The sequence below is a fragment of the Solanum lycopersicum genome, chromosome 3, assembly GCF_036512215.1.
Source record: "Solanum lycopersicum chromosome 3, SLM_r2.1".
NCBI lineage: Eukaryota > Viridiplantae > Streptophyta > Magnoliopsida > Solanales > Solanaceae > Solanum > Solanum lycopersicum.
Window position 1 is genome coordinate 44,761,120 of NC_090802.1, and position 13,053 is coordinate 44,774,172.

The 13,053-nt window shown below is 35.9% G+C and overlaps 1 protein-coding gene and 1 pseudogene across 1 annotated transcript; both read right to left on the reverse strand.

Annotated features, from left to right (window-relative positions):
* Positions 1–240: 240 nt before the first annotated feature.
* Positions 241–1,746, reverse strand: LOC138347590 (intracellular protein transport protein USO1-like). The gene has a single exon (XM_069295889.1). It carries the CDS (start codon positions 1,744–1,746, stop codon positions 241–243), a length of 1,506 nt encoding a protein of 501 aa, XP_069151990.1.
* A 620-nt stretch (positions 1,747–2,366) lies between these two features.
* On the reverse strand, positions 2,367–6,169 carry LOC104646120 (probable protein phosphatase 2C 14; annotated as a pseudogene).
* Positions 6,170–13,053: the final 6,884 nt, after the last annotated feature.

Here is a 13,053-nt window from a genome sequence, read left to right on the forward strand (position 1 = left end):
AGTTTCTCCAGCTAGCACACTCACCCTTCAAATGTCCACTCTTACCACGGTGAAGACATAGAAGATTGTCAAACACAAAGACATACTTACTGTGAGGATTATAAGGAGGACTGATGTTCTGACTTCCTAGTCCTTTCTTATTGAAATTACTCTGATTTGTTTCATTTGACAGTAACTTTGAGGATTTGGTCCACTTAAGGGATTTTTCAAGTTCTTCGTTAAGTTTCACAATATCCTGTTCTAATTTGTTACTCTTTTCAAGCGATAGACCAAGTTTTTTCTCAAAGTTTTCAATTTTTCTTGAATTTCAGCTTTCAAATCATTTGACATTCCATTCAGCTTTTCAGCTTCTTCAGTAATCTTGTTCAACTGGTTCTTAAGTTCAGAGTTATTTGACTCTAGAGACACCATTCTTGACATTTTCACTTCAAGTTTAACTTTGTTTTCAGTTAAACTGTCAAGTTCATCATTCATGGTGTCTCTTTCAGATGTTAACTCTATCACAGAATCAATCATGACTTTTGCCAAAGTTCTCAATTTTTTAAGAGAATATTTATCCAAGTCATTTTTCATATCTAGAAGAGTTACCTGATTGTCCTCTTCTTCATTTTCTGTGTGAGCCATGAGAGAAAACATTTCATTGAAGACAGTTTCCTCCTCATGTACAGCAACCATGGACACATCTTTTGTCTCATCAGGGTCTTCTGAATCACTTGAGGAGTCACCCCATGCAGCAAGAGCCTTTTTGACAACCAAATCTGCAGCGGCTTTTCGATCTCTCTTGTCGAGTACCACGTCCCTTCTATTCTCTTTGTCACTTCTTGATTTTTGATGTTCCTTGTTTTCATTCTTGAGCAAAGGACACTCTCTGATGAAGTGCCCAGCTTTTCCACACTTGTAGCAAGTATCACCTTGAGCAGCATTTCGAGTACCGTTTGTTCCTCTTTTATTAACTTTGTTTTTCCTCACAATTTTTTGAAATCTGCTGATGAGATATGTCATATCATCATCACTGGAATCTTCATCTGATTTATACTTCAGCATCAATGACTTGTCCTTCTTGTCTTCCTTCGTTGACAAATTGTAGTTTCGATTCATCTCAAATGTCTTCAGATTACCAATCAAAGCATCCATAGTCAGCACCTTCAAATCCTTGGCTTCTGTAATGGCATCAACCTTGCTCTCCCAAGACTTTGGAAGAATTCGAAGCACTTTTCTGACTTGTTTGGTCATGCTTCTAGGTTCACCCAGACTTCGTAGCTCATTTGTAATGGAAGACAACTTGGTGAACATGTCATGTATTGTTTTTCCTTCCTTCATTTTGAAGTTCTCATGCCGTGAGGTAATCATGTCAATCTTAGACTCTTTGACTTGTTCAGTTCCTTCATGTGCAGTCTTCAAGCAGTCCCAAATTTCCTTAGCAGACTCACAGGCTGACACTCTATTGTACTCATCAGGTCCTATCCCACAGACAAGAAGAGTTTTAGCTTTGAAACCTTTTTCAATCTTTTTCCTGTTAGCTTCGTCATATTTCTGCCTAGGCTTTGGAACAAGAATAGTCTTCTCTCCATCCTTTTCTTTCATCGTCGGAACAAATGGTCCATCCAGTACAACATCCCATAACTCGCTGTCTTCAGCCATGAGGTAATCATACATTCTAACTTTCCACCAACTGTAAAAATGTCCATTGAAACGAGGAGGTTTGTTTGATAACTGACCTTCTTCGAGGTTAAGTGGAGCTGCCATTCTAGAGCAGAAATCACTTCCTTGGTGTTAACCAAATAGATAGTGCCTGCTCTGATACCACTTGATAGAATATATTCCTTCACTTAACAAGTAATGGAACAGTACCTTACTACACTAATGAATAAAACAGAAAGTTAAATGCAGTAAAATCAACACAATGATTTTACGTGGAAACCTCCTTGCTTAAGGGAGTAAAACCACGAACTGTCTCACAGGATTTTCAATCATTTTCACTAATCTTCAAAAGCAAAAGTAAAACACGATTACACCAAATGTAAGAAAGAGTTATCAATCTTGCAGTTAAGCAATAGTCCCTCTTGCTTAACAAGCCTAAGTAGAAAACTATCTACCTACTAAGTTATCCCACTTGGACAACCTAGACTTTTAACACTACACAACAATTCCTTTATAGATTGAGGAATGGTTTACAGTTTGCGAACAAGAGAATGTATTCCTTAACAACTATACGAAAAGCTCCAGAGATTGCTGTTGTTGTTGGAATACTTCTGCCTTTGTCTTCTAGCAGCCTTTGCAAATGTTCTTGAAGAGGTTTCTCTCAAGTTGCAAAAACTGACTTGAAATGTTTAGGAAAGTGCCTTTTATATGGACAAGTCACTTTCCTAAACCTCTTTGCCATTGGCTGGAAAAGTCACACTTTCTGACGCCATCGGGAAGTGTGCACCTACTTTCTGTACAGTCTCCAGCTGGAAGTCAACTGTCTCGTCATCATGAGAGCCTGGTACCTCTACTAGGTCCCTGAGTTTGTTTCATCTGCAATACTTAAGTAAGAAACCTGCAATACTCAAGTAAGAAACCTGGTACTTTTACAAGGTCCCTAAGTTTGTCAAATCATCAAAACTACAAATAACATGCATAACTATATTATCAAATCCTTGGCCTAACAAATATTTATCCACATCAAGAGAACCGGCAAAAGAGCTGCTAGATAAATTTAGACTCGAGCAGCTCAATTTGTAAGATTCTTTCCCCCTTAAAGGCTCAATTAGTCGTTTAGATGTTCTTAATTGTATATTAGCTATCACATATGAGATTTAATCAGTTTGATGGTGGAATCTTTCTTAAAATATAGTTTCTGCTTGGGTTAAGAAGAGAAAAATGCTTAGGCTTTTTATTTTATCTTTCCAAGTTTGAATTCCTAGTCCATGATTATGTACTTCCTGACAACTTAACTTTGTTTCCTGATTATGGTGTTTTCTGAATCGGGAATCCATAATTTTATGTAGGTTTCATGCTCATATACTGATATAAGTTTGGTTCATCCATGGTAGCTTCCATTTTAAAATCCACGTCCAGCTGAATGGGTTCTTTGTTTAGCTCAAACATAATTCAGCTTTATTTGTAAGTTTCATTATTATGAATAGATGCTAATCCATTTCGTTTTACTGTGTAATAAGTTGTTTTGCACTTACTTGTAGCAAACAAAAAACATAGATTCTAGCAAAATAATATCTTGCCTTGCACTAACCTAACATGCCCCGTTGACATATTTCCCTACCGTGCCCTATTAAGAATGTAACCTGCCCCAGCTTCAATTGCCACCCCTAAATTACTCCTTGACCTCACTCACTTTCCATAAAAGTGTGATCTGAATGGATTTACTAGGACATGAGACTCCCAAGTTAATTTCAATGCAACCAAGAAAATTACTATTAACTTCTAATGAAGAAACAATGTCTTCCGTCTATGGAGATTACTCAACTCCAACTAGGCAACTTAACTTAACCGTAGCTACAAGCTCTGCTCTTATAACATGTTACCACAAAAATACGGAGTAATTTCAATGTATATTATCTAAAGAATACAATGATTTAAATAATTTAAAGAAAATGCGAACTAATGTAACTGGATATCTGAATTCCTAAAAATAAGGTAGAATAATCTATACGTATAATTTTATGATTCTCCAACACGTATGTTCCCTGCTTACCTATATTATGAATTCTCTCCTCATTTTTTCAGTCTATGTTTTTTTTTCTTTTTGCTTTTATCTAGGAGTTCATGAATGCCCACTAAGTGAACAGTTGTAGCTCTTACTAGATCATACATCCCACTGCCTTGGGATTAGTTTGTTGACTCTTTATATATCAATTGCATTTCTGAACATTAAATGAGAAAATGAGTACCAATTATCCCACTCTCTATTGCGGACTGCTTATTTCCTGGTGTAGTGCTGCTACTAGAACAGGCTTGATCAACTAAAGGTGGCGCAATCGCATAATTGGCTACCTTGAAGCTTTATTCCAGAGGAATCCTTGATTGGAAAGTCTCCGAAGTAGTTATAAACTTGATGAACAATGCAAATGATAGACAAGAAATAGGTATATATTGAAACTTTTCTTTGTAACTTGTGGAACAATTGTTAAGTACTTCAACAATTTAAAGAATCATCAATTTTTTCTCTACGACATCTAACCTCGATCACAGTCGGGGCTAAACTTTGATGTATATATATGCAACTGAAACTTCCTAAGGATGACTGCCATACTGGGATTCGAAATGAGTCAGATCGATTATCATTACAGTGATATCATCTGAACTACCCTTGATAGAGCAAGGTTTCCAAGTTCTCTACAAGCAGACATAAAAGCATTGGGATATTGCTTCTTCTTCAAACCACTGTTTTCTTGATTTGAGCAATAAATTTTCATACTCCTCTTTGTTTGGTTCACCATTGAAACTCGCTTAGCCTTTGTCGGTGGACCATTGTTTTCATTACCAAATTCATCTTCACTTGTCATCGAGCTGTTGACGGTTTTCTTACAACATGGAGAACGACATTTCGCTGTATTTGACTTGATTAGGGAAACTCGTTGTAACTTTGGTGAAGGGATTTTACTTACACAATAAATTTTGTCTTCTTATATTTCATTTGAAGTAGTCACTTGCATGCTCTTTTCCCTCAGACATGACTGCATTATGAGATCAATGGCTTCCTGATTTCCCACCTAAACAACAACTTACATCAGAATCATTAAACCAAATGAGTTGGTCTCATCAAAAGCTACATGAGAAGTTTTCGTTTTTGTAACCTGGTCCCAAAGACCATCAGGAGCTAAAACAAGGTATTCCATATCTGGTGTCAAAGTGAGTGTCTTGGGGTCAGGTTTACCCAATCTCCAATGCTTCGAGACGGAGTGAGAACACCATGTACCCTCCAACCTACTTTGTGAAGTTCTGCATATCCTCCCTACATCACAAAAGGGAAGTTACATACAGAATCAAGAGAGACGAGAGATGTATCTTCCATCTCTTTTTATATTCAAGTAATGGTACCTTATCCTCTATTATTTTCCTCTCATCCTCCCTTTCAGCTCTATGATCTCTTGTGAGGGCTTTGGTGACTCCATTTCTACATAAACAGCTCTACAGTCTCCCAAATTTGAAATTATAATCTCATTTCCTTCAATTAACGCCATCACACAGCAAGCACCACTGCCTATACCCTGTTGTAAATATCAGTGAGTACGTACATTGTTAAATGAATAACAACTATGCCTCAAAAACCCAACCACATTGAATAATTCTTTATTTAGGCTTAGGGAGACAACGTAAGCAAGTCAAAATGCAAATGGACATGAGACATGGAACAACATTTTCCTTCATTGAAATTTAAATAGATTCCCAATAAGTATTATTTTCTTATTCACATTGTTCAAACCAGGGGCGGAGCTCAGTGGTGCTTATTTGTTTTTCAATAGATTCTCTATTTGCTTTAGAAAATTAAATAAATATATTAACTTGTCAACCCCTAGAAAAAATTGATTGAAAGGTAAATAGTAAGGAATACACTTTCCACATAAGCATGTTTTGAAATATTTTTCTCTTGTGCCCTAAATTAATTTAAAACCCCCTAAACAAGGTTAAAGATGGTTCAAACTGTTTGGTAGTTGGTACTATTGTATCTACTTAACTAAGAAAAGCTGAAAAAGTAAAAGAAAAAGCTAAAATTTGTAGGAGTTTTAATACACAAGTTGCAGAAAGAATCGGGCAAATTGTGGTAACCTGTTTCAAGAATTATTGATCAGTTTTGATATAAGAAGCCTTAATAGCTTTTTCTGTTATGGAAGTAGAACTATTAACAAGCATTTCAAATACATCGGAATGCAAGTTGTCTGCCACAAATTGTGCAGCTATTCGTTCCCCTTCCATCATATACTCCAAAGAAACTCTACATAGAATCACATCCATTTCATATATAAAATTAATTAATTAAAATATGGAATGTAGCTATTGCAAATTAATAAGTGTTATTTGTAGTTTTGATTATATAACAAACTCAGGGACCTTGTAAAGGAAATCTCAAGTTGAATATACAAAAAACTATCAGGCAAGAAAAAGTACAAAAAGTTGGTGAACAGTCTCCAACAGTGACAGTAGTGGCAGAAACCTCGGTCAATGACATGGCCTTAAAGATTGTGACTATTCTACATAAGCATGAGGTCCAATAGTCACAACTTTAGTTCTTGCAATTTGAAAAACATCTCAAGAACTCTTGGAAAGACTCAACAAAGAAGTGAAGAAGCATCCTCAAGATCAACTCAAATCATAAAGAGCTGGAAGCTTAGTTGTCTTAGGATTATTTCTTCATTGCATGTATTGTAAATATGTTCATAAATATATTAAGGACTCATATATTTTGGTTTGTTGAAAAGTCTAAGTTAGTTGAGTCCAACTGATTAAGTGGCAACCTTGTGTGTTGTTTGGTCAAACTCTAGGTCATGCGGAGCGTGGTGATTTAGTGGGCTACCTGCTTGTTGCTTAATTGAATTGTTATGACCCCAAATACAGATTAGGTGTAGATAGATCCTAACATGAGTTTCATGAGATTATAATATACTAAAATGACTAAACATAGTGTCAAAAGTCAGTGTATAAAGTTTGGAAGTGTTTGGAGGTCAAACACCCAAGAACGTACAAGACGTCCTGAAACTAGTCGATGTCAAACTAGTGTGTCGTAGTATATTGTAGTAGAGTTTTGTAGGATGGTTTGAAGGTGAAATTGATATTAGATGGTTACTATACATAGACTGACATGTAAATGGTCAAAAGTTCTAAGAACGACGCCCCGATGACCAGCCTAAGGGTCCACGAGGAGGACCCAAACATAGGTTAATGAAGTTGTCGGGCAACCAAGTTCTTGCAGTGGTTGCACGACGCGGAGCCATCATGTAAAGGGCAATTTTTGCCTTGCGGAGCAGGGACATCGTGAACCATTCTATCCCAAACTATTTTCATGAACCAAGAACCAAAAATGTTTCCGCGAGGCGCAGTAAGTGCCCAGATTTGGTTGCGTTGTTTTTAAGTCAAATTTAAGTTGGTTAAAATGTCTAATAGTGTAAGGGGTCTTTTGGGAACTTTAGGGATTAATTATTGGTAGTTATTTTAGGAATTTGAAGAGTATTTAAGCATTATAATAGCCAATTAGACCCTAGAATCCAAATCAAAACCTTTCTCTCCCAAATTTTCCCAAAACCACCATTGAAGAAGAAGAGAAATTGCAGCAGCTTTTAGGATGAGTTGATCAAGCGTTCAAGCTACGTTTAAGGCTCTAATATAAGGTATTTGAATCTTATCAATTCATGGATTCTTCCATCCATGAAGCCCCCCTATTATTCCTTCAATTGTGAATCCAAAGAACCCCATTGAAGAGAGGGTTGTGATTGCATTGTGGGTAAGGTTTGATTGTGATCCCAAACTAGGGGGTAGGATTAAATAATGTTTATATGATGAATATATGTTATTTTTATGGAGTTTTCATAATGAATTTTCATAATTGAGTTTGGGGGTGATCTTAGGCCATTAGAGATTAGATGAAGGAATTGTGCCGATTCTTCTTAACTTGATTACATTCTATATTAATTGATCATGATTGAATAATCTAAGAATGAATTTGACTAGGTTTGATGAATTGGGATTGGGATTGATTGAATTGAACCCTAAAGTATGAACTATGGATATATTCACCTAGTATTAAAGAATGTGAGAAAAAAGCTAAGGCTAAGAGGCTCTATAATCTACCTATGAATGAAGATAGAATGAATTGATGAATAATAAACCTTAGGATGGTTGTGTTGGCTGTAGATTCAGGATGATTGACTGAAAGTGATGGAATTCACTTGAGACTGGGAGAGATTGTCTAGGATACCATCTAGGAGAGAAGGTTGAGCAAGGATTGACAAGTAAACCTTGGAGTATATGCTTGACTCCAAGTGGATATGCAAAGTGAGACGGATGGTCTAGAAAGGGTACGGACTCCAAGTAGAATGGAGAGTCACACCTAGTAGTTGTGATGACTATTCCATTAGGTCTCGTAGTGTTCAAAGGATAAAGATAAGGGCTAGGCTCTAAAGTAAGAAGTAATAAAGAAAGGATCCAAAAGTAGTATCTTGCATGAATGGTGGTATGGGACATCATGAGTGCATTACATAAGGTATAACCTAGGGTCACTAAAGAAGAACAGATTGAAGATAGGATTGGACTAGAGTTGCCTTTCCTAGTAAAGTAGACTAAAGATGACATAATCTTATTAAATGAAGTTAATTAATGATAAGGCTATGGAAGGTGGGCATGTTAAGGATAACCTCAAGATTGGCTTACTATATGGAGTAGTATGGGATGCCTCATGTGCATTGCACAAGCATGTTTTGAGGGAATCATAAGAGTGTAGTACTCTTTAGTATGATGTGAGGCTACTAGAGACTTAATGAAACAATATTGGGCGACTTCAAGATATTCGTGTAACGACCCATTTTGATCGTTTTGAGTGTAAAGTCTTGTGTTTCATAAAATATTTTTTTTTCAATAGATTCTAATTGGATTTTGGACTATTCATAGTTATAATTATAAAACTAGTGGGGTAATTTTAATAATTTGTTTAGTTAGAGATTAAAGGAAATAAAAATAAATATTAGTGGGTCACTTTTACCATGTATAGTTAGTTTTATATAATAATTGGAGAATTAAGATTCTAGAGGAGGAGGAAGGTTTGAGGCGAGTAAAACGGAAGAATTGCACTTCGTATTCTTGGTTCTCGGCGCCGTCAACAAAAACAGACACAAACGATTTAAGGTGAATTCCAATTCTTTATAAAACAATGATAGTTGGTGGATGTTTATTCATGTTAATAATATTCTATACATATAAATTCATGAATGGAAGAAGGGATGTATATTCTAATTATATATTGTTACTGTGTTAGTGGTGAAAGAAAAGGAATGGAATACTGGTGCATGGTTGTGAGTTTTGAAATGGGTTAATGTTTAGTAGCAGGAAAGGGTACATATTGTATGTGTTTGGTTGATAACTGCCAAGGGAATTAAGGGAAGGGTCATATGGTTATTGTTAATATTACTATTATCATTATTGAACTTAGACGAGAGAGTGAGGAAATTGGCTTCAATTGGTAATGTTATATTATAAACTAAGGGAAATCTGTTAGTAGTTTATAAGATATAGTTGCTGGGTGTGGGTAGATGACGATGTTATCGATTTAGTTTTTCGTTTCGTGTTACTGGTTGTAACTTATGAAATATTCAAAGGGTTTTCTGTTGGTTAATTAATATGTATGGGTTTATATCATATTTAAATCTTGTATAGTTAGATACTAATTGTAAGGTATAATGTTCTAGTTGAAAGGATTCGGGAATAAGGATTAGTGGAAGAATTGAATGATATGTTCTAGAATATGGGGAAAAAATAAGGATTATTCTCACGTACATCATGGGGAAATGATGCACTATCATTGGCCAGTGATTTTTGGCACAAACTTGAGGGGAAAAAAACAATTACAGTGAACATTAGAAATAGTTAGCCAATTTCTTGTTTATGGTATACCTTAAATCTTAAGAATTGGAATATAAAAGGGTGGGTATATTGTGAAGTGCTCGTTGCCACTGGTTCCTTAACAAGTGGCTTTAACTTTTAAAAATTGCAATGTTCTTATTATATTATAAACTATATTTTGATATATTGAGATAGGTAATTAAATATAAGGTATAGTATATTATATGAATTACATTAAAGTTATGCTAATGAGAGGAAATAGAACTTACCCTTAAGTTTAAACTTTAGGAAATTGATTATAGAATGAGGTAAATTGATGAGTATAGGCTAGAAACAGAATAATCGGAGTGTTTATGGTCTTGTTAACTTACACCTTATGTATATATATACTTGATAAATTGGAAGAGCTCGGAGGAAATAAGGAAAGGAAAGGCATTGGAGGACTAGTTTCTTGACTTCAATTCTTCGGTGGAGGTAGGTTATGGTTTATTTCTATTTGATAGATGAACTCTAAATAGCGATTGATATGTATTGAGTGATATTGAAGAGTCTCCTACGTATTTGATTGTGTGGTTGTATGTTTTGATTGTGTGGCTTGTGGTTGGCCTAAAATTATGAGAGTGTCGAATTTCTAATCTTGAACCCTCTCTATTAAAATGACGCCTTGAATAAAAAAGGCTTGCTGAAATAAAATAATGAGATAATTGGATCGGAGCGTCACGTTTCGACATGGTATTATGGGATCGGAGTGTCACGTTCCGACACAATAACATTAAGGGCAAGGAATCTTGAAGTAACTTAATATATTTAATCTCAAGGAACTTATTTTCCAAATGAGTATGGTGTGGAGGCATGAGTCCTCATAGCTTTGCTTGATGTTGTAATTGATGGTGTACCTGTTATGGTGTTGTTGTCGATGGTTCATGTGTTTGTTGTTTGCCACCTGTTAAGTATTGTAGTTGATTTTATATTATTATTCAAAGTATATTGGTTTCTATTTTGAGTTGGCCGATGATACCTACTCAGTACGTGTTCCTTGTGCTGACCCCTACTTGTATTTTTTTTCTCTTTGTTCTTTTGTGGAGTGCAGCAAGTGTACCATCGACTTCGACTCACCCTCAGCTCTAGTCAGTCTCCAACACATCAGATTCAGGGTGAGCTATTATTTCTAGCTCATGCTGGATTCTGTCATTCACGTCTTGTCGTCTTTGAATTTCGGACATGGACCGTTTTTTTACTTATTTTGGTTTCATAAATACTCTTAGACTTGGTAGTTTGAGGATAGATGTTCTTGATGTGAGGACTATCAGATTTTGGGATGATAAGTATTAAACTTTAGAAACTTTTTTAAATTGGTTGCTTAGTATCTTTTGGAGCTTCCGCATTATTGATATTATTTATAGTTGAACTATTGGCATATGTTGGAGTTTTAGATGTGTTTGTTCGCCCACCTAAGAAGGTAAGTGTGGATGCCACTCACGACTCGTTTTGGGTCGTAACAATTCTAGTGTGTGAGGTAGTATGGGATGATTTGCCTGCATTGCACAAGTATATATTTTGAGTTGGATTAGTGGCATAGTGTTCATATGAAATGATGAACTAAGGTCGTAATTATGGAAGTTGATTATGATCAAGGATGAACAAAAAGATGTACTTAGCTTTGGTAGTAGTATGGGATGCTACCTTAGCCTTGTACTAGCATACTTCGAGGTAGATTATGGTGTAGTTCACTTGAGTAAGAAGTACAAGAAGTAAGTATGAAATCTTATGTACTTTATGATGCTTTAGTTTATTTGTAATATTCATGTAATGCTCATGCATTTATCTCTTATTATTATGTCTATTATTGACTAACCCTTTGAGATATCTTATATTTGGTGTGATAGTTTCCATGTTTAGTACATATCGTACTAACGCATATTGCCCACATGTTGTCCATGTAGGGTCTTGAGAAAGTTGAGTTGCTTTCAAGGGTAGAGTTCCAAGGTTTCCAAGAAGAGAAGAAGTGGTGAAAACTCATATCTTCGAGGACGAACCTTTATGTTCTTTTATGTTTTCGTTATGTTTTAGACTTAATGAGGGCTGCATTCCAAGATGTTTCATTCATGTCAAAGTTAGATGGTTTTTAAGACAATATTATTAGAGATCATTTTGCTATTATGAAATACTGGTTTGCGTTTAAAAAAAGTTATTAAATTCCCTCCATTTATGCATGATGTTATGTAATTATGTCAAGAGGCTTGTACAAGACTTCCGAGAGGTCGACACAAGGATTTCCCTAACTTCTAGGGTGTACTTGCGGATCATGACATGAATCCTAGATTCTAGTGGTGATAGCTTAGTGGGAACAGTAACATATTCTTAGGCTCTTCTAGATATAGAGTTATTGCTTGCTCATGAGATTAATAGCTTCTTCTCACATTGTTGTAATCGGGTTTCACTTTTTCTTATGCAGATTAGTGAAAACGGCTGAAAATCTTGTGTGAAAGGTTGTGGTTTTACTCCCTTGAGCTAGGAGGTTTCCACGTAAACTGCTTCTGTTGTTTTCTGTCTTTACTTACTCTTTGTTCTTACTTCGAGTGTGTCAAGGGACTTGGTCCGTTGAATGGTAGTTGAAGCACGTATTCTGCCAGTTAGTATCAGAGTAGGTACTCTCTAGATAGTTAACACCAAAAGAGTGGTTCCTGCATCAGAGTGGTTGCTCCACTTAATCTAGAAGAAGGACAATCTTCAACACGACTACCGCATTTCAATATCCAGTTCTATAGATGGTGGGAATCAAGAATGCATGACTATCTAATGGCTGAGGATAGTGAGTTGTGGGAAATTGTGTTGGGTGGGACCTTTGTTCCCACTGTTTGAAGTGAAAGGCGGTGAAATAAATAGAGTTGTTCAAATACTCACCAACAGTACAACTAAGCGGAAAGAAAGAAGATTGAGAAAGGCTACAAGGCTAAGAAGTTATTGGTATGTGGTATAGGTGTGGAAGAATACAACTGTTGTGAATCAGCAAAGGAGATCTGGAACTGTCTAAGGATTGCTCATGAAGGTATCGAGCAGGTCAAGGTAACAAAGGTAAACATGGTCACTACTAAATCTGAAAATTTCAGAATGAAAGAGGGTGAAACCATTCATGACATGTATACTAAACTCTCCTCCATAACCAATGAGCAACAAAGTCTTGGAGAGCTCATTAGTACTAGCAAGAAAGTTAGGAAGGTTCTTCGAATCATTCATAACTCATCGGAAAGCAAGGTAGATGCTATCACTGAAGCAAAGGATCTGAAAGTTCTGAAAATGGAATCTCTTATTGGAAATCTCAAGACGCATGAAATGAATAAAAGTCAAGACTTCTAAAAGAAGGAGGCTAAGAAAGACAAGTCTCTAGTACTAAAATTTACACCTGGAGAAGTGTCTAGTGAAGAAGATGAGATGGCTTATCTTACCAAGAGATTTCAGAAGATCGAAAGGAAAAATGAAGGGTTTAGAAAAGGAGGGAACCCT